Below are 27939 nucleotides of genomic sequence, written 5' to 3' on the forward strand. Positions count from 1 at the left end.
GCGGAGTGACTAGCTGGGCCACACACACCAAGGACCACACTGAAAACATACACAAGTGCACAGGTCAGAAAAATGTACAGTGTAAACAAAACAATGCTGCTGGGAGGCAGCGCAGAGGAGGAGTCGTGACTCTGGGCTGCCTCGGGTTTGTGAGAGGTTCAGTGGGTCGGGGCCATTACAATCTGGGACAGGGAGCTAATGTCCTGCTGTCCACTGGAGCACGGCCATGTGCCCCCCCTTCTCCACTGGCATGGACCCAGAGTAAAGGACAGGAAAAAGGCCAAATTAAACTTTTGATCATGCCAATCCATTTCATTTCTAGGCACGGTTGGTTGGTGCACCACTTTGGTCCGGACTGACATATTTCAACAACTATGGGATTGTTATAAAATTTTGCAAAGATCTTGATGTTCCCCAGAGGATAAATCCTACTGACAGCAGCGATCCATTGACTTTTCCTCTAGTGTCTCCAAGATGGATATTTCTTAGTGAAATGTGGTTGAATTGCCATGATATTTGGTACGCTTACATGCGTGGTTCCCAGAGGATGACACCACCATGAGTTTTCATTCATGACTTTTATCCCTCAGGATGAATTGTGATCCCCCCACTTTTCATCTAGACCCCTCATCAGCTCACATGTTTAATGCATCCAATAGTTTATGACCAAATACTAATATTTACACACACTATTAAGACACTGCTGTGCCTCAGTATAGCCTCACAGAGTCATGGCTGTGGACTTAATAAAAACTTACCACAATATCTAACTTTTGGTTTCGATGACTGTTTGTGTATTTGTGTACTAGGGTGGAAAAACTTTGGGGAGTTTTTTTGACTTCTGAGGAGTTCCTCATGAGTGGGGTTTGGGGGATCGTGAGCATTTGCTTGCCGATGCGATTTGACCCAGGCCGGAGGAGGACACACAGTCAGGGTGTGGATCAAAGCACCAGCCCGCTGCAGGGGGTGACGCAGGGAGGAGAGCAGGAGAGGAGAAGAAGAAGCCTGAGAGAGATTGGGAGAGAGTCTCTCATCATTATTGTCACAGTGTCACACACTCTGGCCACTCAGTGTCACCATCAGTCTGTGTTGGCCCTGGGCGTCTGGCGGGTGACACTCTGCCTCTCTTTCCGTCCATCCGTCTCTCCCTGTTTCAGCCCATACACACATACACAAGCACGTTTTCTCTCTCATTCGCAGCCGCCTATTTTATTTGTCTCCGCCAAGGGGATTTTCGTCATACGCTCTTCATCACTGCTCTCCATCACCGCCATTCCTGCCAGTCCAGTCATACTGGTTCCGGCCCGAGGCTGTGGGGTGTCCTCTTTTCTGTTCCAGCCCGGTCTCCATCCTGTCCCCGGGTCAAGGACATGTTCCCGTAGCTGCAGTGAGGAGCAGCGTAAAACTTTGACATCAGGCAGGCCTCATGAATGATTGATGCGCAGAATGCTGACTCATCACACGGGAGAAAGAAGCCAATATTTTGACTTAAAACATAACAAGATTTACATGTAGAGTGGAGCAGGGATGCACACTGGCCAGGTCGCTGATAGCTGTGCAGTGTTGCTACCAGTCCCTTTGTGCAATGCAGCATTATCAGTTCTCACTGTTTCATAATCTGTTAGCAGCTGAGATTGCCAGATATGGAAAAGTTGGCCTTACCTAAAGTGATAGTCTGTGAGTTTCTTGTGGTTTAGTTATTACTTTTATATTTTGGTGCTGCACTGCACCAAGATTACGCAGCAGTTAAACAGAATGGTGTGTTTTTTACATCCTATCTTGAACTGCACGTTTCCTTCCGAAGTTCGACTTCCCCTGGGTTTCGATTTTCTTTTTCTTGCTTGCTGCTGGATTGGAAAAACAAACACTACCACAATAGGTATTAGAAAATTGCAAAATGTTTTTGAAAGTGTAAGCCATTGTGACTTATAATCAAAATAGGATAACAAACTTGCCGAGCAGATCCAGAGTTGACTCTGAAACAAGAGGTTTGGATGGAAACGTCTTCCTTCTCCTTTGGCCCGATTTGAGTTGCAGCAGGGAGGGAAATTTATTTTGAGAGAATGATGAAGCGAGGTATGAAGGGAGCGAGGGAGAAAGATCAAAGGGATAAAACAGCCATTAGCTTCTGCACAGGACTACTTTTGCTTACAAGACCCCGACATTCTGCAGGGTGAGGAGATTGAATCTCACCTCTATTTTCTGCCTCTCCATTTGTCCTCCTCTGCTATCGCCACATCACCTCTCGTCATCTGTCTCCTCCAACATGGATTTTCTGCCTATTAGTGCCCTAATCTTTCCTGTGCCTTGTCTACCTCTCTGTCTCGCCTCACTATCTATCTATTTCTATCTCTATCTTTCGCATTTTTATTTTAGAATATCTCATTAAAATCAGGCTGGTTTGTAAAGAGCCCTGTTAACAGTGTCACCCGAGCATGGTCTATTAAATTAACCAATAACTTGATGTCATCGTCAGTATTTGATTTTTGTCAATCCTCAAGTTTTGCAAATGTTTTTGCTTGCAGCCTGTTTTCGAAATAATAATGCACTTTCATCAAACGTACATTGAACGGAACATTTCTCAATTTTGTTGGCCAAATATACAAAGCTCACAAACCGTATCGTCCTCTCTCTCTCTCTCTCTCTCTCTCTCTCTCTCTCACACACACACACACACACACACACACACAGGCTGGCCTACAGCATGTTGCTTGTTGTGTACTGCACATCTAGGGATTTCTCTGATGCAAGGGGACGCAATGAAGCAACAGAGTGACGCCAACCCCGCCGTGTTTATGTGGGATTGGATCATGCGTCTGTGCATGCACATGTGTTTGGGTTTTTTTTGTTTTTTTTTTTTTTGTCCATGTGTTGTCACCTCTGTCGCACTGACTTGGTAACTAGTCGTTTGTGAGTGGGGATGTCTGCATCAGCGTGTCATGTGCAGTCCACATTCATTACAGTGAGGTCTGCTCCTTCTTTACCGTCTAACCCTCAGCATCTGTGTGTGAGCGTATGGGAAGTCGTGTGCGCGGCCCGTCGATCCGCTGTCAATCCGGCTCATCTCCTCATCTGTTCATTAGCATGACAGAGGAGCTCTCCTGCCAAAGCAGTTAGTCACAAGAATCAGCCCCTGTCACAACACATTACAGCAGCAGGCATCTCTAATAGCACTGGCAATCGTGGCAACCATAGCCAATGCCCACAGTACTCACACACACACACACACACTCGGACCAATCAAGAGTTGCACTTGATCTGCACCCAGGGAGTGTTTCCGTGTCTCTCTCCATCTCTTTCTCCCCTGTTCTTTCCATCCACATAGCTACCCACTTACAGCAAAGCTTGCAGCCTTGTCATTAATCTCCCTCCTTCCTCCCCCTCTCCCTCCATCATCACCTTACATTAGCTGGGTTACCTGTACTTACCCCTCCATCACTCCCATTTTCCTGTCCTTTCCCCGAAGTTCTCTCCCAGACTATTTCTGTCTCTCTTCCTCCTGCTCTCTGTCTTCATAATGCTGGAAGAGATCAGGACTTTTCATTTTTAATCCGTCCGACTTCCCCTTGTGATGTGCTAGTTCTCTGTCTCTCTCTCTCTCCAGCTCTTTAAACACCAACACTCTCCCCACCAACACTCTCTTCTCTTCGTTATCACCTGCTCTGGGTGTCTAGTGTGATTTGTACAGGAAGTTTGATCCTGCCGTCTTCCTGTCACCAGGGAGTCATAGTTGTCATATCAAATCATGAAAAACACATATGTTATGACGCCTTTTGCCCACTCTTCTCACAATCACAGTTCAGGCCTTCTGACTTATACGCTGTCACGTGACGTCACCGCTAGACAATATCTCCAACAAGAAGTCAGATGTTTTGTGCAAAGGAATTCTGAGAGCTTTAATGGGCAAACTGTAAATGAGTTCCACGCTGAATATGTGCTTGAACACAAATGACAGGGTAACAGGGACTCAGACTGTTGGTTGGTGCAACAATTGAGGGTGTTTGGGGGGAGGACATGTAATTTGACTGTCTGTGTGTCTCCAGTCTTACCGGAATCCCTGACTGGGGTGGACTTGCTGGTTTTGTTGAGGTTTGTGAATGTGTGAGGTCATTTGCGCAACCCCATTCTTATGTTTGAGTGTGTGTGTGTGTGTGTGTGTGTGTGTGTGTGTCTGTGCGCGCGTGTCTGTGTGTGTTTGTGAGGGAGACAAAATGTTGGGTAAGAGTGAGCAGGGTTTTACCTGTAAGGCAAGGGTTGTCAAGTCCTGTCTCCAGGAGTGGCCATCAGTATTGAATGCCATTTGACAGCAACCCCCCTGCTTGCATACATTCACACATACATAAATAAAGAAATAGAAGGGGGGTAGTAGTCGACATCAAGAGCTGACCAATATGGCATTTACTGTGAAATCCGCTCCTTATTAGGAAGTCAAAGAAAAGATTCATGATGCAATATAATATCTCTTAATATTAGATCTTTAAAGTGCAGGCAGTGTGCAGTATGTGCATGATGCCATGCTATTCTAGTCTGCTATTTGTCCTCTGAGTGGTCTCTAAGTGTGAGTCTGTGTGCGTGTAGCAATCAGTTCGAGGAGCAATGAGAGAGGACACAAGAGTGACCTGGTGAGCGGAATGGGAGGCGGAGTGTTGCAGAAGTTTGGAGAGAGGTGGATCAGAGGACAGGAGGAGGGGGGTGAACCCGTCTGCAGCCCGCGACGCGAGTACAGTGGGATGGTGGGTGAGGCACGGGGGTGAGGGGGTGAGGGGGGGGGGGGGGTGGGGGGGGGGGGGGGGGGGGGGGGGGGGGGGGGGGGGGGGGGGGGGGGGGGGGGTAGAGTGGGTAATTACAGGGGCCCAGAGAGGAGAGGCCTGTAATCAGCCTGCCCTCAGGAAGGAATGCAGCTCATCTTCTCATGTAATTACTGCCATTTAAACAGCCCCAGCTTCCAAACACTCATCCCACTGTACTGCTCACCTATTCACTATATGTGCATGCACGCAAACACACACACACACACAAAGTCACGGTGAGACAAACAGTGACAAAGGACACATTTTCAACAAGACTTCCAAATGGAGGAAGTGAGGTGGCAAAAGAAAGAGTGATTTAGAGACAGACTACAGACAATATGTGTGTGTGTGTGTGTGTGTGTGTGTGTGTGTGTGTGTGTGTGGCTGTAGTGTGTGCACCATAGTTAATGGCTGCGTAGACAGCAGGCCTCTAGAGGAGCCGGCTCCATGTGAATACCCACCATGGCAACCAGCCACTCTGGGTAGATTTGCGCAACTCTCATCAAGCAGCTGCGCAGTGTTGGAGCAGACAAGCAGTGGCGCCTTATACCCAACACACACACACACGCAGGGAGGGGAAGAGTCTCACTCTACCATATGAGTTGACCTCCAAGTAATAGTTGTGACATTGGTCTATAATTTCGAGAGGATAATAGGAAAACAAAATTGTCTCACCCACTCTGTCTCCTCTCCCACCCTCCCCTCCTCTCCCTCTCTGTCTCCTCACCTCTCTCTCTTGCCCTCTCTCCACCTCTGATAGTGATTGATCGTGCTGCTTGTGCACGCCTGTGTTCCCATGCAGTAGGTGGTCGTCAGGGCACACACAAACAGCACCGGGCCACTTTTTGATGGGCTATGATTAATGAGCTCCGTGGGGGGTGGCGCCCCCTAGCTGTGACAGAGCACACTATCAGCCGCGACGCAGCCGCCCCCCCCCCCCCTCCGTCTATTCAAATGCACCAGCAGCAGCAGCAGTGGGCTCACAGCTACAAAACAAACGCAAATCCTCTTAGCGCTCCCACTCTCGCAGTCACACTCACCCACACATTCAAAAACACAGTCACAGAATCTCGCTGAGAGTAGGCTGTCCCTTGCATACACATTGGGTAAATATAATCCATAGTCTGTTACAAATATGCCCGCCCTACCTCTCACACACACACAGTATGAATGTGGTGTGGGTCCAAAATTCTGCAACATTCAACCCGTTATCAGTAAAAAACAGTGCCGACTGTCCTACTGTCGTTGGGCCTTATTTCCAGTCTGGAACCATGCAGTTTGAAAGCATGTTTACACGTGTGTGTTTCAGTGTGTTTCCCTCCTGGCATACCCTTAAACAGGGCTGATTAAATGTCATTAAACAACAAGGGCTTGTAGGAAAAAAAGAGGCAGAAGGAGAGTGTTTGTAAAAAAAAAAAAAAAAGGGGCAGGTGACGCTTCATTAACAATGAGAGGGTTGCAGGGTAACACACCTTGCAGCTTAGAGTGTGGAATAACACACTATTTCCAACAGATCTGTAAATGAAGTCTTGCAAGCCTCTTCCTTTGCTGTGTGTATGTGTGTGTGCACGTGTGTGTGTTTGTGTGTGACCATGTCCTCAGGCGTGCGCTCTCTCCTCCTGCCACCCGGACATGCTGGATGGACAAGCGAAGCATTTCTGTCACTCCGCATCTCCATCACCTGCTCGGCCTTCCCCCTCTGCCAATCTGCTTTCCAGCCTCCTGTCACCTCCCTCTTTCTCCCTCTCTTTCTCTCTCACACACACATTTTCTGTCCCTCCTTCTGTCTTTTTCCAGCTCACACAGATTCCATCTTTCTTACTCACTTGCACACGCTTGCACACACGCCTTGCACAATCAATTACACGCTCACGCTCGTGTCTTGATGAAACAGGAGAGGCTTCACACATCACAGAAATAGCCAGTCTGCAGGCGTCCCCATTCACATGTTGGAACCAATCAGAGGTGTGACATTTCCATTGTAGTGATGAACTCCCAACAAGTTGCAATTCACAAGTGCATCTTATGTGAATCATGGTTGACAATATTTGCCCTAACTTAGATCACACTCAAGAGAAAGATGGCAGCTAGCATAGCTCAGTCATAAGTGAATAAAATAATTAAATGAAAGCTGTCATTAAAACACACATTTTAAAAAATACACAAGTAAAAATACATTATGGCTAATATGGAGTTGGAAAGGTGAAAATTACTTTTTTATGTGACTCCAGGCAAACTGGCAAGCAACTGTATTTCTCAAATATCAGATTGTTTGGTCTTTTTATAAGTAAAAAAAAAAAAAAAACTTTGCTTGTTAGAGGGGAAAAAACTTGTGCCTGCCTGTGTGAGAGATGAAGTCAGAGAGCCACCATGGTGAGTACAAAGAAACAGGCTCCAGAGCCATGTGGAGCCGCCGCAGGTGCACTTCTTGGTGGTAGTATCAAAATATCCAAACAAGAACTTTCAAGGCCAACGTGTTGCAGGCTTTTACGAGAGAGCACGGGGTTGATCTGTGTCGCTCTTAGCGGGACGTCAAATTGTGCTTCCTGCCTCCTGTCGCCTCGCAGCTACCATGATGAAATGAAAATAATGGCGTGTCTGTTAGTCACTGGTGAATTAACAGCACTTCCTATTAAAAGATGACCAATTTTCCCCCCTGTCTGCGTCTCAAAAGGCCTGCTTATACTGCAAGTGTTTGTGCAAGCGTGTGTGTGTGTGTGTGTTAAGTCAGATGGGTGAACTGCATGACTCCTCACACCCCGTCTGGCGTTGTTGATGTGAGAAGTGATGCTGTGTCGCTCCAACCTGCACTCATGTCGCCTCATGCCAACACACACATACATGCACACACACACACACACACACACACACACACACACACACACACACACACAGACTGTCCCACTCGCACATTGAGCGATTTTTCCATCAAATCCATCATCTAAATCTGGACACTTTTTCCAGTCTTCGTGTCTCTTCACTTCATTTCAGTCCTCGCTGGTTCCTCCTGTGGCGAGTTGTTTGCAGGCTGATGAGGATGAGGTCAGTCTGAATATCAATCACTCACCATAATTGTCCTTTAAGGAAGGCAAGGAGAGACTGTCTCCCTCTATCCATCTCTGTCTCTTTCGACCTGCCTCTGCGTGTGTGTGCGTGGCGTGCGCGACTCCACCTCGGGGCTTTCCTCGCAAGAATGATGATAATGAGGTAGATTGGGTGAGGATGATGGATACGGTCGGCCAGTCGATGTTACACAATGCCTGCTGATCACTCTATTTATTGGCCTTGTTTCCTCTGTCACCAGCAGCGCCGTTGACTGTCTGTCCACACAGCTGTTTGTTCTTAGTGGGCTCAGCGAACCGGTTGATCTCCATAGCTGTGGGCTATAGCTCTTTCTCTGTGCGCGTGTGTTTGTGTTTAAGGCTGCAGGATGTCATTTGAAGTCTACCGGTGCTGCGCAAAGTGCTTTGAATCTGGCAAGCTGAGGGGAGAGAGGAGCGGAGTCAGGGGAGGGCCAGAAGAAGAAAAGCGATGTCATGTCAGACACCAAAAACTGGAAAGCGGAAGGGAGGAGGTGGGACGCTGCGCTGTTGTTTGTTTGTTTTTGACCTCATAGGATGTGTAAGAGGACAAAAAAAAAAACAGATCCTGATCTTGCCAAACACAACCTGACCTCTGCGGCTTTCATAGCGTTCTCCTTTTGTTTGGACGTTCTCCTTCCTATGCTTTATTCTCTCTTGTTCTCTCTTCCCCTCCACTTCTGGGTGCAGTGTTGGGATAGTGAGGGCACTGGAGGGGACAGTAATGACTAACTCTGTAAAGGTAATGATAAAGTACAGGCGCTTTAGACTCCACTATGGCTAGAGGCGCAGGGGCTAAGAAAATTACAGTCGTCCATGTGTGCGAGAATGAGAGGCGAGAGAAAAGAGAGGGTGGACAAAGACAGAGGGCAGCGAAAACACCAGAGACAGTTTCACAGTCAGGCAGAGACGAAGACAGACATTGCCGTGATTCATTTTCCTCGCCAGCTATTATAGCTGTCTGGTATTGTGTGTGTGTGCACATGCACTCTATCATCTCGCTCCTCGCCACTTGTCTGTTAGTGTCTCTTGACTTGTCTTTGGCCAGCCCCCCCCCCCCCAGTCTTCCCATCTTGTCACCTCTGTCCAGATTCCCTCTGTCTCTCTCCCACGCAGTCCTGCCTTCTAGTTGTGGCGTCGCTCCGCCACTGTCACTCTGGCTCTCGGTTGCACTGTACTGAAGCTCTGCACTCTGCCACGCAGTCGCCGAAGGAGGGGTCTCCTTCGCTTACACCGTTTGAGCTTAGCATACATGAGAGAGGGTGAGAAAGCAGAGGTTGTCACCCAGTGTCTGGGTCTACGCATGTGTGTTCGTGCGATCGTGTGCTCTAGAAAAGAATACCCAGAACCCTGTGTTTGCTTTCTAGCTGTCTGCTGTCTGTCATTAGAGTAATAAAAGACTTGCTGCGCTGCACGGCGAGGAGTTATTGTCTTTAAGGTTCCTCCATTCCGCACAAATTGCCGGCTGCTGAGCTCTGATGGATGTTTGTATGCTGGCCCAAAAACACAGGTTCCACTTAAAACCCCCAGCTCCATTATCCCAGAGAGACACAGGGGGAGAGAAAGAAGCTGTCTGTCTGTCTCCTACCTCTGTCATCCAAAAGTGTTTTAATTAAACTGTGCGACTCTGCAGGCCCAGAACACACACACACACACACACACAGAGAGAGAGGTTTATTCCAAATGCTGTTCCTCCCATTCCGTCTCCATGTGAACCTCCATCTCTTTCTGTTTGTCTGTCTCTGCTGCCATTCTCTGCCGTCCTCTTTTCTCTCTCCGTGCCCCCTCTCATCGCGCCTGAAGAGTGACAGGCTGTGTTTTCAGCCGATGTTTGAGCACCGAGCGATCAATGCCGGACAAAGGGAAAGAGCGGGGGCGAGGGGCGGGGAGGGGCAGCACAATTGGTTATTGACAGTGAATTCAAAGTCTGAAAGAATGGAGGCGACAGCTTAGTAAGAGGAGAGCAAGAGGATATGAGGAGAGAAAACAGAGGATTGGGAGAGAGGCACGACGATGAATGTAATTCATGTTCGTGGTTTAACATCACTTTGAAATGCGTTAATCCTATTGATTTGTGTTTACCTGCATGTGTATCTACTTGCAGTGTTGTACGTGCTTAATTGAGTGTTTATAAGTGTGGACCCCTGCAAGTGTGTAACCTGTGGACACGTGCATCTTTGTGTGTTGTTCCTCTGCACTGATCCATGCTGGTGAGAGTCACCTTACATGTCACGTCTTACAGGTGGTATCAGAATTTGGATGTTTCACTAAAGTAAGGTTTAGTTTTGAATTAGGGTGTGGCCACACTAATCCAACAAACTTTCCCGTGTTTGTGTTTCCGTCAGTCCACATTCAAGGGGGGATTTCTTTGAAACAGGTTGTGCAGAACCCGCTCAGGCTATGGCAACCAAATCAGCTCATTTCTTTAGGCTAAGCAGCTAATCCTGACCTGTAAGTGCACAATATTCAGTGAGCGAACAAAACGCAGGTTGAGGCGGGATTTGGTGGGATTAAGCTAGTGAAACGTCACATACAACATCTCTGAAAAAAGAGATTGCCGAGTAAACAAGAGCAGATTCAGTCCATGAAAATAATCAAAAGGAGTCATGAAAACATTTCGCCATTTTTAACCAACTGAATGAAAATTAGCAGTTTTCATTTTCATTTCAAGTGGCTGTGCCTCAATGTTCTAAATCATTTACACTGAAGAAATGAGCATGTCAGTTCTTAAATTTACCTTGATTTTTAGATTTATGATCACAGAATAAGCCAGAATAAGCATTTCTGCTTTAACTGCACAGAACTGGGGTCTAGGTGGGGTAAAGCGTAAATGCGTGCAGCGGTGAGGGTTCAGCTTGGGTTTACGGGTTAGTGAATAAAAGTTGGTGGAGATGTTTTTAAAGAGGAAGTCACTGGAGAAGAACGAGGACGTGTTTGCGGTGGAGACAGGCTGGAGAGAGGCAGAGACAGATGAAGGATGACGGGTCCATCCTGGATGGCTGTTGGGCCTGGAGCAGCTGTTGCCCTTTCTGCCTGTCCTGTGGCCACAGCACTGCCAGTTTCTGAGCTGCCGGCGGTGCTGCCTCAGCCTGTTTTTGGGATGGGAGAGTTGGGTCAAAAGACTGTACCGTCCCTGTATCTGAAGATGGTGTGGTCCTCCTGAATCCCGGCTGGCCTCAGTTTGAATCGTGCCGCAGCCTTCTCTCCCACTTCCTTCTTGCTCCGTGTTCCTCTTTGCTTTCCCTTAATGTCTCAGACTGTCAAGGGGAACGGTGGGACGAGGATGGGGAAGTGCTCACGTTCCTAAAATAGGAGATGGTATCTTTCTAAGTGGTTTCTCTTGTTCCCTGCTTGTGGAATAACTGATCCGGCTGGGCTCGATACATTTTGAAAACTGAACGCTGCAGATTTGTCTGGGTTAGGGTTAACTCTCATCGTGGAAAAGCAACTGCATCTGCCCTCCCCCGTCTTTCGTTATCCACTGAATGAAGAGAATGAGATTTAAAACGGTAGCGCTGTGAGAGTGCTGTGTAAGAAAAGCACACTTACCCATGCCTGCGTGTGTTTGTGTGTGTGTGTTTGTCAAGGGAAGAAAGTGCATTGGGCTGGATAGGCCCATGCCTTTTTTTTGCATCTCCTGGAGCCGAGCCTGTCAATCCCCTGCACTCCACTCCAGTCTTCCTTTTAATGCTTATTGAATTTAGATCATTTTTGTAAGCAGAACAAAGTTTTAAATCGGAAGGTCAAACCCATTAACAATTTATAAGAACCTGGATTACCCGAAAGGGAAAGTTAGAAAAGTGATGATGGGAGTTTGATAGTAGATGGTGTTAAGACACTGAATAAAAAGAGAGAGAACATCTCTGCCACCTGCTGACATATAGTAGCTTTCGAAACACACTCTAACAAAGTGCATCGTTGCATTTAGCTATACTGCAGCCACCTTATTCCCCATGGCAGAGGCTACTGCAGTCACAAGCTCCTCTCCAGTCTGGCTCTGCTTCAGAGTTTTGCTCAAGTACACGAGGATACAATCCAGTTGACGGACACACATGAGTTGTGGCAAGAGTTGAGCTTGCATCATAGTCTGCAACCCTGCAGCCGTGTAAACAAACAAGTATGACTGATACAGAAATTTTCAGTACAATTCCAGTTCTAAAGATGGCAAAATAAAAATAATAAGTGATGTGATGTGTATATTTATCATCATATATCATTAGAATTGTTTTGAAACTGAAGATTTTTATAGACCTTTTCCTCAAAGGGCTTTAAATCTGCACATCAAACGTGCTGACCCTTGAAATTAAAAAAAAAAAACAAAATAGTACACAAAGTTACTAAAATCTGTGTTCTGCTGTGAAAACCTGTATAGCAGCCAATAACATTGCAGCATTGATTTACTGCCTGGAATCCAGCCATCATTATTAAAGTAACAAGTCGGAGTGAAGAGGTCAGAGATGCCGTGTCTTTCCTGCCAGGAGAAGCTCTTGGCAGCATTGCCAGGAGGGATGTGTCACATAGAAAATGTCATGGGATAATGTGTGATCAACAGGACCTGTCTGTGGAAGGTCAGCAGCTCTCCTCCCCAGCTGAGAGGCATGGACTCTCCCAGTGAGATGAGAGCAGGAGGCCTGCGTAGACCAGATTACTGGCAGTAGAAGGAGGCGAAAATGTCACCGTGCCCCTCCATTAACACTGCAAACTGTCAGCACCTTAAATGTCCTCTTGAAATGCACAGACATGTTTGCCTTAATGTAGACAGTGAAACAAGGTCGGCGAATTGGTTCACACATGCCCTAAAGCTGGGTTGAGACACACAAGACAAGCTGTCACATACACATATCCTCCCTCCAGGCATGTGAGAGCTTATTGATCCCCATGGGATATTTATTGTTTTGCTTGTTTCTGACCTCTTCAACAGTGAGGTGGGACTGCAGGATCAGCCACACGGCAGCCATCCAAAAAATGATGGAGACTCCCTGCACTGCCCAAGCGCACCTCTTTAACTCGGGTCTCTCCGCTGAATCGACGGTCATCCTAATCGCTGGTGTGACTTGTGTTTTCAGAGAGCAGTGACTACAGCGAGGCCGAGGTTCTCCCCGACTCATTCCCGTCAGCACCGGCAGAACCTCTCCCAGAATTCCTGCTGGAACCGGAGGACGCCTTCATCGTCAAAAACCGGCCGGTCCAGCTACGCTGCCGGGCATCGCCGGCAACCCAGATCTACTTCAAATGTAACGGAGAATGGGTCAATCAAAATGACCACGTCACCAGAGAGAGCCTGGACCAGATCACGGGTACTAGCGCACACACACACACAGAGGTGTACTGTAAATACAACCACACACACTCACACACACATAGTAATGTCACCTTGTATTTCACAGACATAAACATCATGCTCAATTACAAACATCATTTTCAACTACATAATCCATTAGCTCCCATAGGCTTTTATGTGCACGTTAACTGCATTTGGCCTGCAGCCAATGCATTATTTATATGCACTGTGAAAAATATGCCCCTCTAATCGCTCTCTGTACCCCTCCCCTCTCTCTCTCTCTCTCTCTCTCTCTCTTTCTCTCTCTCTCTCTCTCTCTCTCTGTCTTGCACAGGTCTGGTGGTGCGGGAGGTGGACATCTCGGTGTCTAGGACCCAGGTGGAGGAGCTGTTTGGCTTGGAGGACTACTGGTGCCAGTGTGTGGCCTGGAGCTCGGCTGGCACTACAAAGAGCAACCGTGCCTATGTTCGCATTGCATGTCAGTGCTACTGGTACCAGTGTGTGTGTGTGTATGTGTGTGTGTATGTACATAAATGTGTTTAGACAGTCACATTGTGGGGTCTTGTCTTACTTGTGGGGTTCTCATAGTGCACATTTTAGGGTGAAGTCTTGGGTTAAGGTCTAGGTTAAAGTTAGGGTAAGGGTTAGGCAAAAGTGGTTATGGTTAGAAATAAAAGTAAGTCTATGTAATGTCCCCAAAAGTGATGGAAACCTAATGTGTGTGTGTGCGCATGTGTGTGTGTTTGTGTGTGTGTAAGTGAGGGAGAGAAAGGAAGGAAGAGAGACAGCAGAAGGGCAAATGTTTCCGACTTTTTGCTTGTCATATGTGTCAGCTTAAGTGTATATGCAAATGAATTTGCTGTAGCACTCCATCATAGCCCCCCGTGGTAATGTGTGGTGTAGTGTGATTGACACTCTGCATGTTTATGAGGGTATAAAGTGAAATAAAAAAAAAAACACGACACAATGACAGGCTTTTTGGGTCTTTGCTTGGTGTGTGTGTGTGTGTGTGTGTGTGTGTGTGTGTGTGTGTGTATGACAGCAAATGTCACTAAGATAAACAGGGTGTCACTGCTGTCATGGGGCAGCCTATACTAACTGCTGACTGCATCTGTGTCGCCCCCTGCAGACCTGAGGAAGAACTTTGAGCAGGAGCCGCTGGGGCGGGAGGTGCGACTCGAGCAGGAGGTGCTTTTGCAGTGTCGCCCCCCAGAGGGCATGCCCGCTGCCGAGGTAGACCTCACCCTCATCCTCCTCTCATTGCTTTTTCTGACATTACATTTATGTTTTTCATACTGAAGGGTAATAGTTCAAGACCATTTTTATTTATATATATTTCTATATTTTATATAGCAAAACCTCTGTGGCTCCGTGAAGAACTTTCCAATACATATAACAATCAAAATTAATATGCTGTTATTTGAGCATCAAAGCAGAAATACTGTGCATAAATCCACTTTGTCTCATGTTTTAACACTAAGCTGCTTTAGCTGTACAGCACTATATCAGAGAGTTTTATTTCCCTAATGAAACAGCAGGACAACAATGTATTAAAAAAGAAAAATTATTCATAAATGCACATTTTTATTACTCAAGTTAATATTTCCATTCTGTCAAGCTTTATTGTTCCTTTTAACGGCTAAATAACATATTATTACGGGACATAAAAAGTGCATGTAAAAGTTAATTTTATGTGAATATAGGAGAGCATTAAACTGCATTTGTATACGAAATGTGTTTTATGATAAATACTAATTGTATTGCTTGTGGTTGTTTGCTGTTATATTTTACGTCCATCAGTATGAATGTGTGAAAAGTAGAAGTGTTTGACTGAAGAAGCCACAAATGTAACTTTTCTTGAGCACTCTGATCAAATATTGACAGTGTTTGATCAATACCACATGTGGCATTGAAGTGTGTCGTGACGGCTTAATACTCTGCTGGTTTACTGTGTTTACTGATCGGAGCCTGTGTGTGTGTGTGTGTGTGTGGTGTGCTGAATCATGTTTATGCATACGCACCTGCTGATTTGTACAATGTGAAGAGTTATCTGCCAAGAGACGAAGACCATCATTCAGAACTGCTGTAGCACAAAAGTTTGAGGTGTTTTTCAAGATTTTCAACTAAAATCTTTGCTGCTACGGTTGCTTTTTCCGTTTTGGTTAATTTCATCACTTTGCTGAATCACACTGAAGATTTCTTTCGGTACAAGAGAAGTTCTGAGTGGTGTGCATTTGCGTGTGTGTCTGCCTCCCTATAGGTGGACTGGCTAAAGAATGAGGACGTCATAGATCCATCGCAGGACTCCAACTTCCTGATCACCATAGATCATGATCTGATCATCAAACAGGCCCGGCTCTCGGACACCGCCAACTACACCTGCGTGGCTCGCAACGTGGTGGCCAAAAGACGCAGCAGCACAGCTACTCTTATTGTTTATGGTAATACACACACCTGCTCTTGAAGTCACATTTTTGCATTTTAGCAGCTCTACCTAAAATTAAACCTTAAATTATTGAATGAGCTTTGTGAATTTTGCACTTTAATGTAAGACAGTGGTGAAAATTTGAATGAAACAACTAGAATACTCTTTTGAACTGTCAATAGGAACTCTCTACTTTACTTGCCATCACTGTGCGTGTTTGAGTGGTAGCAGAGCTGCATTCATGTTCTGTCTCTCTGTCAGTGAGCGGAGGCTGGTCTTCTTGGACCGAATGGTCAGAGTGTAACGCTCGGTGTGGGCGAGGCTGGCAGCGGCGAACACGCAGCTGCACCAATCCTGCCCCTCTGAATGGAGGAGCTTTCTGCGAGGGCCCTCCTTTCCAGAGAGTGACCTGCACCACACTGTGCCCAGGTGAAGATGGCATACTCTTCTGTCTTATTTATAGCATCTTCCGATGAAGCCGTTACACATTGGAAAATCAAGAAGTTTCCCATAGGGGCTTTTTTGCAGGAAGTACCAGGATAAATCTGAAAACATCGGATGCTGGTGTCCAGCTGTGTTCCTGCACATGAGCTTTATTTTTAGATAAAACCAGGCTGCTTTTCAAGTTTTTTCCAATTCAAAGACAACTTCAACCAAGCAGGACAGAATAGCATGCTGGCCATGTAACTGCTGTGATTTTGTCATCTGGAACATAATGTTATGTGATTAACACACCATTCTGCCACTTATTGCTGTGCCCCATGTGTCTGACCCCCTGACTCCAAAATCCTTAAAATGCATTTTGCAAATTACGAAATTATTCCATTACGTACATATCAAGCCACATTGTAATGTCACACCCCAATTCCACTCTACCCGGAGTGAGGTGATCGGCTGTAAAAAGACTCTTCTGTTTGATTCCAGTGGATGGCGGCTGGACAGAGTGGGCAAAGTGGTCTGCCTGTGGGACAGAGTGCACCCACTGGCGCAGCCGCGAGTGCCAAGCCCCCCCACCCAGGAACGGAGGAAAGCACTGCAGCGGCAGCATGATGGAGAGCAAAAACTGCACCGAGGGGCTGTGTGCGCGCAGTAAGTCACCTGAGCAAAGTGTTTGAGCTGGGGTGGTTGTTAAATGTCAAAAGCGAGTCAATATTTGGCTCGTATATATTTCGTGATGCCATGTGATTCTTCAGATCAGCATACGCAGAGTTGAAATCACTAGTGCACATAGTAGTTCTGTCTAATATGTGAAAGAATAAGGTGTTTCTGAGGTATCTATAGGGGTCAGTTCCCAAACAGCCTATTTGCTGCTTCAGGAGCTTGTTGAAGTGATATCAGCCCGTCTTGCAGGCGGTGATTTTTTGCTCATAGTTCACAGTTTCATAAGGTGTATTGCATTTCAAAGCTATTTTGTACAGAACTGTATTCCCAAGGTGTTTAGCCATGGCAGCATAGTGAGAGCGCGTATGATGTAGAGAGAGATGAAAGGCAAAACAGCTAAATCGCAGGCAGATGTTTCATGAGGCAAAATTTAGGCTCACAAAGAGAGAAGGTAAGTGATCCACATCTAAGGAGCACAGATGGAAAGAGAGTGAAAGAGAGAGAGACAGCAAGTGCCGGCCAAGGGAGCGCGTGGAGCGGTAGGCGAGCATGACACGGCCAAGTTGAGAAATTAGCACAGGGAAGAGCATATGAGAGTGAGTCAGACTCACACTGACACCCAATGTGCAGCCCGTGATGAGCTGGGAGGAATCCAGCTGACAGCGCATTAGAATCTTAGAGACGCACATCCACAGAGGCAGTGAGACACATTCAAGCACACACTTAAAAACACACACACACAAGCTCGCTACCCAACGCGGCCAGTGCATGCAAACCTCGTAAAATGCACGTGCAATGGTGGCGGGGGGGGTCATACGCACACTCAGAGCAACGCCGTGCTTCAACTCTATCAGACATACACGCGAGTCCTGACATAAACAGGCTTCCACGGAGCAGCCAGATTAGACAAATACACTGTCTGATTTGGCCGTACGGAGCGGAGAATTCTCAGGGGGCTGTCAGGAAAACATGCACTCAAGTGGCTCTGACAGAGGGGGGAGATGGGGAGCACTGTGCTGCGGAAAAAAAAGACGTGAATGTGTCACTTGGCAAACTACAGGTTACGGACTGACTTATTTATTTCCCTGCACACAAGAAGCTGACTGTAATATCTCACTCATTGTTAATCCCTCCGAGGGTTGGGTAAACACCCCCATCGTAAATGTAGAATGCTTTGAGACACCACAAACCATCATCCTCACTGCCTCCGAGTAGATTCTAATTGCCGCTGGATGAAAGTGAAAGTCGGGGAATGCATTTGGTGTTTTGACGATGCTTGGGAGAGAAGGTTATTTGGTCTGAGATATAGTAAGTGACGCGATCCTGAGAAATGGTTTCGATATTCATCAGACCACTCAGGGATGATTCACTCTGGCGTTATCTTGGAAATGATTGTTCCCGTCAGGATAGAGATGTTTGTTTTTTTACGTGGGATGAAGGTGGTAACGTACCCTGCGGGGGCGTATAAAGCGACGGTTTCATACATCGTCTCCCTCGCACGACACCAGCGTCCTTGTTCATTTTCAGAGCTGTCTTTACCTTTGCCACTCTCATCCAAATGATGCTAATCTCACTCACAGTCATTTCTAATGGTCTATAATACAATAGTCCTTGTACATTATGTAAACAGTTGTGTTGAACTTCATCGCACAGTGCCACACATTCTCACACATTTCTAGAGGTTATCGTTAGAAGAAAAGTATGTTTTCTTGCTTGTGCCTTTTATGTTTACGCTTCTGTTTTCATATTGATGAGCTATTGTTTACTCTCCCATTTCTGCTTTGTATTATGTTATCGTATCTTTCATTTGCATAACGACTAGTCCATCCATTTTTATGTTGTTGTGTTTTTTTTCTTTTCCTCTTCTCTTGTTTTTTTCTCCTGTTCAAACAGATAAAAAGATTTCTATTGAACATGCAAGCCATCGTAAGTTCACCTTCCCATGACTTCACTCTTTCGCTGCTTCATACTCACTGTGTTTGTACTGTGCATGTGTGTGTGTGTGTGTGTGTGTGTGCTCATACAGATTGGGAGTCCTAACATCTGTGTTAGCAAGCGGAGCTGAGCGCGGCGTTGCGCGTTGAGCCCGTCTGTCCGCACTTTGTTGTCATCTCAGATCGAGTTCAGTGAAGACGCGCCTCACCTTCTTGTCCAGCCTGCTTATGCATGTTGTTGCTCCGTCTTGTCTACCGCGTTGACTCAGCGTAGCATAGGCCTCTGAGCTGACTCCACGTTAGCACGTTGCATCATTTACATAACAGCTTGCTGCAACTGCTAGATCGTAAAAATAAGACGCTACAGATACAACAAAGGGATTAATAGATGATGGTGTAATTAAACAAACTTCCCCAAAAAAGCTGGCTCTCACCCAACATGTCGGAGGGAAAAAAATCTGCAAGCTGTGCTGTGAAGGCAGCAAAATGACAGGCCTCTAAGCTGAGAGTCTTTGATCCATAGGCTGTGAGGTGGAAGCACAGCACTTACTGGAGAAACACAGTTGATTTCTGTCTGACTTTCACTTAATCTGTGATATACAGTAGTTTACATTTTGAAGTGATGGTAATTCCTCTAGCTCACTGCGACGTGGGCTCATGGGAGAGCAGCCGCGGTAATGCACCTAATTCGCTATTGTTCCGTTTGTGGTAATAAGTGCGGACGGCTGTCGGATTCGGTTCCATCGCGCCACGTGAGCATGGGAGCTCTACTCTGCCAGCCCGTCTGCCTCCGGCTTTCCTCTCCTCCGCTCTTCCTTCGACTCTCGCTGCCGCTCTGAAGTGTCTGCGGTTTCCTCCCAACTTCTTCCCCGCTCTCTGCTGCTCTTTTCCTCAAGCACAGCTATCCTTATCTCCTCTCTCCTCCTCGCCACACTTATAATCCGTCTGTCCTCTCAACAAATCACAACCTTATCTAACTCCTTCCTATTCCTTTTGCCAAATTGCCTCTCTTCCAGCTCTCTCCTGCTCTGTTTATCCAGCCTGTCTAGTCCCTCTTTTTTTGCACTTCATTGTCTCCCTTGCTCCTTGTCTTCCCCTCTTTTGTGCTGTGGTGTGACTGGCTCACGTGTCGGGGTTGGGTACGGCTCTGCTAGTGTTGGGGAGTCAGGGCTGAAGCGGGCTGAGGTGGGCCTGCTGACCAGTCACAATCGATCACCCAGCAGCCCAGCCCAGCAGGGAGCAGGTGAAGTTATGGCCTACTTCTGTTGTTGGATGTGCCCCCTGCAGGCTGGGAGAAGCTGTTTATTAATGTTGCTTTCTTGAATGATCTTTCTGACCACAGAAAAAGACTTATCTTGAGTTACAATCAAACTGAGCACGTCCTAAAGTCAAAGAATAGGTTCACATCTTAAAATAACACAAACACAGCCGCAAGTGCACTGAGAGAGTTATCAGTCAGTGCGGTGTGTGCCAGTACCGCTCTGGCATGTCAGATATGTGGATCCTCTGTATTTTCTAAAGTTACAGTCTTTTTAGTGCTTAATCGTCTCTTTTTATTTCCCAGACAATGTTTCTTTGCTGAGCCGTGATAGCGTGAAAGTAACACAAAGAGGGAATTAAGCACTTAGCTTAGCTTATTGAGTTGGCTTACTGAGACTGCTGAAGCCTCACATTAGCTTCAGCTGAACATGGATCACTGGAGTCATGTTAGATCAGTGCAGACAGGAGGAACAGCTACAGTGACCAATAACTCATGCAGTGCGCATATGGTCAAGTCAGTGCTGTTTTAAGACAGATGTGAAAAAACGATTTCAATTAAAACTGTGGCTGTCCATGCAAAAAAAAAAAATGGCTGCAACCACTGATTATTTTAATCATTGATTAATCTACTGGAATTTCAATTAATCATGTACTCTCCCAGAGCCCAAGGCGAGGTCTTCAAATTTTTTTTTTTTGTCCAATCAAAACTCCAAAGATGCTAAATTTCCAATGATATGAAAGAGAGGAGAGCAGCATATACATCAAATCTCCAAACTGTTAATATTCCGATTATTGACTAATCGTTTCTTAATAACTAAACAACTAATTTATGCTACTTCCTGTGACAGCATAAATGTAGTATATCAGATGATATTTCGCTCACTCTCGTGTTTCCCTTGCATTTGTATCTGTGTGTTTTCCCGTTTCTCTTCATGATGACCTGACCGCCTGACCTTTTGTCCCTGTTTCAGCGCTGGCTCCAGGTATGGATGTAGCAGTCTACGCTGGCCTGGTGGGGGCTCTGCTACTGTGTGTAATACTGGTGTTGTGCGTGGGAGTGCTCGCATATCGCCGCAGATGCCGCCATCTCCACGGAGACATCACCGATTCCTCGTCTGCTCTCACTGCCGCCTTCCACCCTGGCAACTACAAGCCTCCCAGACAGGGTGGGTTCACACACACACACACACACACACACACACACACACACACATACCAACTCGCAAGTTCACACATCAGTCAGGAAACGTTCACACGCAATTTATTGTTGTGTTTATTTTCACAACTTTTCACTCATCTTCACTTCTTCACAATTAATTTCATTATCACACTGCTATTTATATCATGCCATAAACCATCTCTTTAAACCATTATCTCCTGTCGCTTAGTCCATTCCTCATTCCTTACTGCATTACATTTTTTTAAACATTGGTCATGGTATTCCTTCTCTTGTTCTTACCATCAAATATTAATTAGCAACATTAATCCATTTCACTGGCGCCGCTTTTAGCACTCTCAGCCCTCCCTGTGTCATTTCTGGTGATAAGAGAACAGCTCTTCTCTTCTCCCCTGTCCACAGATAACCCCCACCCTCTGCATCCCTCAGCGCCTCCGGATCTGACAGCCACAGCGGGGGCGTTCCGCGGGCCGCTCTTCTCCCTGCAGCACGGGGTCAACGACAGCCCCCACAAAATCCCCATGACCACCTCTCCCCTGCTCGACCCGCTGCCCAGTCTCAAAATCAAGGTGTACAACTCCTCCACTCTCTCCTCCCTGGAGCTCCCCGCGGACATGTGCTCCGACGGGGAGATCCTCAGCCTGAAGTCGGTGGGTACCGTGGGAAGAGAGCGAGACTACCACAGCCACACCCTGTCCAGAGAGCCTGGACTGAGCACCAGCGCCACCCTGGGTAATCTGGGAGGACGCCTCACAATCCCCAATACAGGTGACATATATGACACGCTGCTGTCTTTTCACATGCAAATGAAGAGTGGTGTTCATGTAATCATATATAAAACAAGACAAGTCATGACCCCCTCCCCCATTAGGTGTGAGTCTGCTGATCCCCCCTGGCACAATCCCTCAGGGGAAGTTCTATGAGATGTACCTCATTATCAACAAGTGGGACAAAACTACGTGAGTGCCCTTCATCTTCATTCCTCTGTTTCATGCAGATTTACAACCACGAGGCAGAATAGACCTCATTCTCACCTCAATCAGAAGTTTTCACATGCAAGGCTCACCTACTGCGAACCACTTGAAGTTTATTTGGAAGTTCTATCACTTTTTCTGAGGATAAAAAAGTGGATAATCTTGTCTCAACGTCTACACTAAAATTGGAGTGGATTCATTTCTTGCCAATTTTCTGGAGGTTTGATATTCAGTGGGCATCAAATACATTAATGCCAGCATGTTCCAAAGCGTGTCATGGCCATGATGTCCTTTTCTAAATGAAGTGTGATGTTTTGGCAACTGTTGCAAAAACCCGGTGTTCTCCGTCTGTGTGTGTGTGGGTGTGTGTGTGACATTTATAGGCTACCCTCTGAGGGCAGTCAGACTGTACTAAGTCCTGTAGTGAGCTGTGGCCCATCCGGCATGCTGCTGAACCGCCCTGTGGTGCTTACTTTGCCCCACTGTGCCCAGCTAGACACACCTACTCCTGACTGGACCCTCACGCTCAAGACACAGACACACCAGGGGGCTTGGGAGGTGAGACAGCGTCTGACCAGTACCAAACAATGGTCATCTTGTCGGCCGATGTGGCGTCATTGAACTTTGATCTTTTTTGCAGGAGGTGCTGACAGTAGGAGAGGAGACTTTGTCGTCTCCGTGCTACCTGCAGCTGGAGGAGGAGTGTTGTCATGTTCTCATGGAGCAGCTGGGAACATACGGCCTGGTGGGCCAGTCCTGCCCTCCACAGCCTGCCTGCAAACGCCTGCAGCTGGCTCTGTTTGCCCCCCGAGCGCCCTGCCTCTCCCTGGACTACAGCCTCCGTATCTACTGCATCCATGACACCCCACATGCACTCAAGGTGCTGCTTGTGTGTTTGCCACTCTCTATGTAAACATGTCTGCATATTTGGTTACCTTTCTTCTTTATCTTTTACCTTTCTTCTTCTGTGAATTGACAAAACAGTAGTCATTCTGTAATTATTAGTAAGTGCAAAAGACAAGAGTAAGTACATCATCAGCTTCAGTTGCAAAGTACAGCTAAAATAGAGCTGGATTTGGTGATAAACAGCATGCACATAACACACTTGTCCAAAGACAACAAACAAAAACTATAGTATGAAATAATGGAATATGAGGTGTTACACAGGACAATAACTTTAAAAGTTGGTCAGATTTCCATAGTCGTCCTGGCCAATAGAGGTGTCTCATCCACTCTAAACTGAGGCCTTGCAGGTGCACCCCGCCCACCCAAATCCATTTCTGGTATCACATATTGGATTTTCTTCACCCACTAGAAGCAATGACTCAAAATAGTACAGCACAGTACAAACTCCCTACTCAACAGTAAGCAAGCACTCCATCCAGACACAGTTGGACCCACTGATGTTAGATATTTTCCCTTTCTCAGTCCGTTTGTATGAAGTGTTCACAGACCAGCCAGGGTAGTAAACATGAGCGTGCTGCGCGTGGTTTACTGGCATCACATTACATGATTTCTGGCTGCTGAAGTTCAAACAGCTTTCAAACTGTTAGCTCTCACACATTTCCACTTGGAGACACCAACTTAGAGAATGCACGATGTGCTTTAATTAGACATTTTTGAAAGCATGTTTTGAAATGATAAGCCCATAATAAAACTGATCAAATAAATGTGTCCCTAAGGCAGGCTTCTCTCTCTCTCCCCCCTGTGCAGGAGGTGCTGGATTTGGAGAGGAGTCTAGGTGGAGTTTTGCTGGAGGATCCCAAGCCGCTGCTCTTCAAAGACAGCTACCACAACCTGCGCCTGTCCATCCACGACATTCCTCACACTCACTGGAGAAGCAAACTACTGGCAAAGTATCAGGTGGGACGCTCTGAACGCAGCAGATAACTGCCTGTTATGTGTTTATACATGTTCATGTCTACAGAGCACAAATAATCTGCAGCTTTAATAATGTACATCAATAAATCTACTGGTGAATTTTTAGCAAAACTTAAAAACTAAGAGGCAATAACTCGCGAGTAAAAACTGTGCCGTGACAAACTCTTGATTTCACTTCAGTAGAACAGCAATTATCTCAGAAAATACAGCTAGTGGACTTTATACTATTCACTGGTGTTGTAAACATCCAACCATCTGCTTCATTCTCTTGGCGGCAGCAGCAAGATTGCAGTCTGAACCCTCTCTGAATGAACAAACAGGAAATCTGATAGTGGTCCTAATTTATAGACAGTGCGCTTTGAAAACAAATTGTCCCTTAACACACGGACACCAAGTCTCTGGAAACACCCAATATCAAAATAAAGCATATTGCACTCTCCTTGAATGGGAACCGTGGTCTAGATCCTTCCTGATTGTGTTTTAATAAAGTGTAGAGAGCGTTTCAGCTTTTCCTCCTAACGTTTTTTTTTTCTAACAGGAGATTCCTTTCTATCACATCTGGAGCGGCAGTCAGAGACCGCTGCACTGCACCTTCAGCCTGGAGAGGGGCAGCCTGGCGGTGTCACAGCTCACCTGCAAGATCTGTGTCCGACAGGTCGAAGGGGAGGGACAGATATTCCAGCTGCGCACGGATATTCAGGAGGTAATGGTGCCAACTGAACACAACACAGATAAAGCTGCTACGAAAGCCACACAGCCATGCCAGAAAGAGGTTGGCCTCAATGCTTCTCACCTTCTCTCAATCCAGACTCTACCGCCACACTCGCCCCTCCCCTCAGGAGGCACCTGCCTGCCCTCCTCTCAGGTGGGACCCTATGCCTTTCGTTTGCCTGACTCCATCCGCCAGAAGATCTGTGCCAGTTTGGATGCACCCAGTGCTCGAGGATGTGACTGGAGACTACTGGCACGCAGTCTGGGCTTCGACAGGTAAGGTCTGCCTCACAACGCAGCTTTGGTCACGCTCAAGCTGCAGAGTCTAGTGTTGATACTCAGGTTCCTACTGTCAAGTGATTGACATTTGAGTCAATCTAGCCAACACCAATCATTTCTTTGCTCTTTTGGTCAAACTCATTTCGCATAAGATGTGATCTTATCACAGGTTTAATTATTAAAAATGCAGATTTGCAGAAAACGTCCTTTTCTTCTTACCTCTTGCCCTGTCTTTCTCCCCCTCAGGTACTTGAACTACTTTGCAACAAAGCCCAGCCCCACAGGTGTTCTGCTGGACTTATGGGAAGCTTGTCACCAGGCTGACGCAGACCTGGTCTCTCTGGCGACCGCGCTGGAAGAGATGGGCAAAAGTGAGGTGCTAGTTGTCATGACGACAGATGGGGATTGTTGATTGGTCAAGGAAAGGAGAGAGCAAGCAAGACATTCTTTTTTTCCCCCGGCCGCCGTGATGAAAATAAGCATACCTGCCTATGAATATGCACAAATCGCAGGCCCACAGAGCATTTTGGTCCCTTCACATGTACTATATTACCTCTGCCTCATCCTCCTTTTCACTGCCCCTTTTCAGCCACCGTAGCTACATACTCACAATAACCCTTTCCCACACGGGCCATCCCATGATAACTGCTAACCTGATTCAGCTTGAATCCTCCAAAGCAATGTTGCATCTGCAAGATGTGAAACCAATTTGAGGGTACGAAGGCGTAAAATGGGTGTTAAGTCATCTGTCATATACGATGTTGACTGTCTTCAAAGATTGAAATGATGCTATTCTTGTATATACAAAGCTTTGGGACAAACAAACAAAAAAAACCCCATGTATTCAGCACAAAAAGGCGCGCACGCACACACACACACACAGACGCTAACACGGGGATTACCCATGTTTCAGCAGCAGCATGAAAGTGCATGATTTAACACCGTCTCACCTCATGGCAGGGGCTTTTGTTTTCTCCATCACCATTCTGCGTGTGCAGTGAATGACAGGCAGCACCGACCTGTCTGCAACCTCCTCAGGCTACAGACACACTGCTACACGCACGCACACACACACGGACAAACTGATCATTAACCAGCTCTGAATCACACAGGCTAGGATCTCTTGTCTAACTGCTTCAGCTGTCGACAAATCATGTGAGGACCGAACCCTCAAGGTTTGAGGGCTTGAGTGTACGCTTTGTGCTGAAAAGAAAAGCTGCCTCTTCTTTGTGGTAGGAGGGTGAATTGTGAAGTTTGTTTAAGAATTGGCGGATAACTAGGCAGACTGACTCTTTATATTGTACCAACAAATGCCTCAAAGCCTTGGCATATCATTCCGACTCACAGGGGTGTTTCTCTTTCATCTCTCCTCGCATTCCTCTATCGCTGCGCCACACTCCTCCGACCTGTTGAGAATAAACTGCAGGAGAGCTTTCTGGTCATCCCTTAAAAGTTTCCTTTGGGGAACGCTCTTTAAGTTATTATCCATATTTGTGGATTTTTGTTTGTTTGTATTTTTTTTTCATTGTCAGTGCTGTTAACGATCATATAGAACCTGTTCTATCTGCTGTGCTTGTTTCGGCTGCGGAGCTGCTGTCTTTTATTTTTGATTCTTGTAGAGCGGGCCAAATGGGAGAGTTAGGTGCACAGTGGACGTCTCAGTTGTGAATAATAACACCGTGTTTATTTGTCATTTTTAATACTGTGTATCTATTCAAAATGTAAAGTATAACCTGTAAAACATGATTAGAGGTGGTCAAATGTCCAGGTGAATATACTGTAGGCATTTTGCTTTGCTGTGACTAAGGGCAGTTTCCACTGTTCAGAGATGAGTACAACACAATAGATTAGCCTCGCCTTGAATAATTAGGCAGCAAGGGACCATCAAATTTACCTCAACTCTAACTGCATTATGTCTCGATCTATTCTCTGTCCACCGCTTATCTATGTGTCTATCTGTCCATCCATTGCCCTGTATATCATTATGTCTCCCCACTCTCATCTTGATAGCACATTGTCAACCTTTTTACTAAGCCACCTGCTTTGTGGTCAGGGTCCTCATGCTGTTTGCATTATCACTATTGTTCTGTCAGTTATTGTTCGACAGGAATTGAAATGTTGTCATTACTTAAGTTTTGTGTGTTATTGAGTCTTTTTCTCCCTCAAAGCAAAAAAAAAAGTGTTCATATCTTTGAAACCACAAATACCAAAACACAGGCAGTATCCCTCCTCTTTAGCAGTGAGTCGTGTCACTGTTTTGTGTGAGTGAACTGAAAACATGTGTGTGTGTGTGTGTGTGTTGAGTGAATGGGTATGTTTGGGCAGGTGGGTGTGCACAAGCAGTATATGCACACGCTTAAGATCTGTCATTTCTCTTTGTAAGTGCTATGCAAGTACAAAAGAAAAGCGAAGCATTTTGACTTCTTTTGTTTCCTGGAAGAGTAACTCTATTTTTTCAGATCAGGGCATTGACAGGGTTTTGATTTTGTATCCTAAAGTGGTTTAAGAGTGGTTTAGCATTTTTGGTGCCGGCATTCTCCATCTGGATCAGAAGAAGCGGATCACTGACCAAGAGAGCCAAAACTGAAAAAGCACATGTGGGAGAACAAAACAAAGTGTGGTGCAATGGCTACAAAACAAGTTGTGACTAACATCATGAGCCCGTGCCCTGTAGGTCTTTGACCGTGAGGAAATATCTGAACATCACCAGTTCGGTACTTTGGATCCCTGAACACTGCAGGACTGTTTTCTTTCCTCAAATCTTGTTACAGAGACTGGCTAGCTGTAGACTACAGTGTTTATTCGTCCAGATTTCTTGAGTATCTGTTGGATCTTTGGCCATAGCTCTGGATCATTTCTGCTGGAGCTGGACTGGATCCCTCCTTGCTCCCATCAAAGAGAAGAATTTAGCCTTTGTTCACGAGGACAGACATTTTTAAAAAAACAAAATGGATTCAGTGACATTATTTTATCTCTGTAAAGTACCAATTGTAAATAAACGGTCTAGCCTTCTTACCTGTAACTAAATATAATTTTTATGCAATAA

At 46.2% G+C, this 27939-nt stretch overlaps 1 protein-coding gene across 2 annotated transcripts in view; it reads left to right on the forward strand.

Annotated features, from left to right (window-relative positions):
* The window catches only part of unc5b (unc-5 netrin receptor B), a 46765-nt gene extending 18829 nt beyond the window's left edge, over positions 1–27936 (forward strand). Inside the window, exons 2-17 of one of the 2 annotated variants that reach the window (XM_041947555.1) lie at positions 12937–13167; positions 13486–13629; positions 14281–14384; positions 15412–15592; positions 15838–16005; positions 16501–16665; positions 18571–18603; positions 20843–21037; positions 21451–21816; positions 21920–22007; positions 22406–22580; positions 22663–22902; positions 23736–23885; positions 24442–24606; positions 24712–24890; positions 25140–27936. In XM_041947555.1, coding sequence (XP_041803489.1) covers positions 12937–13167; positions 13486–13629; positions 14281–14384; positions 15412–15592; positions 15838–16005; positions 16501–16665; positions 18571–18603; positions 20843–21037; positions 21451–21816; positions 21920–22007; positions 22406–22580; positions 22663–22902; positions 23736–23885; positions 24442–24606; positions 24712–24890; positions 25140–25305 — 2750 coding nt within the window. In that variant the 3' untranslated portion in view covers positions 25306–27936. Of the gene's footprint in view, positions 1–12936; positions 13168–13485; positions 13630–14280; positions 14385–15411; positions 15593–15837; positions 16006–16500; positions 16666–18570; positions 18604–20842; positions 21038–21450; positions 21817–21919; positions 22008–22405; positions 22581–22662; positions 22903–23735; positions 23886–24441; positions 24891–25139 lie in introns of both variants that reach the window. The other variant, XM_041947553.1, reaches the window with a different exon arrangement.
* The last annotated feature ends 3 nt before the right edge of the window (positions 27937–27939 follow it).

The sequence above is a fragment of the Chelmon rostratus genome, chromosome 11 (assembly GCF_017976325.1).
Source record: "Chelmon rostratus isolate fCheRos1 chromosome 11, fCheRos1.pri, whole genome shotgun sequence".
NCBI classification, from domain to species: domain Eukaryota; kingdom Metazoa; phylum Chordata; class Actinopteri; order Chaetodontiformes; family Chaetodontidae; genus Chelmon; species Chelmon rostratus.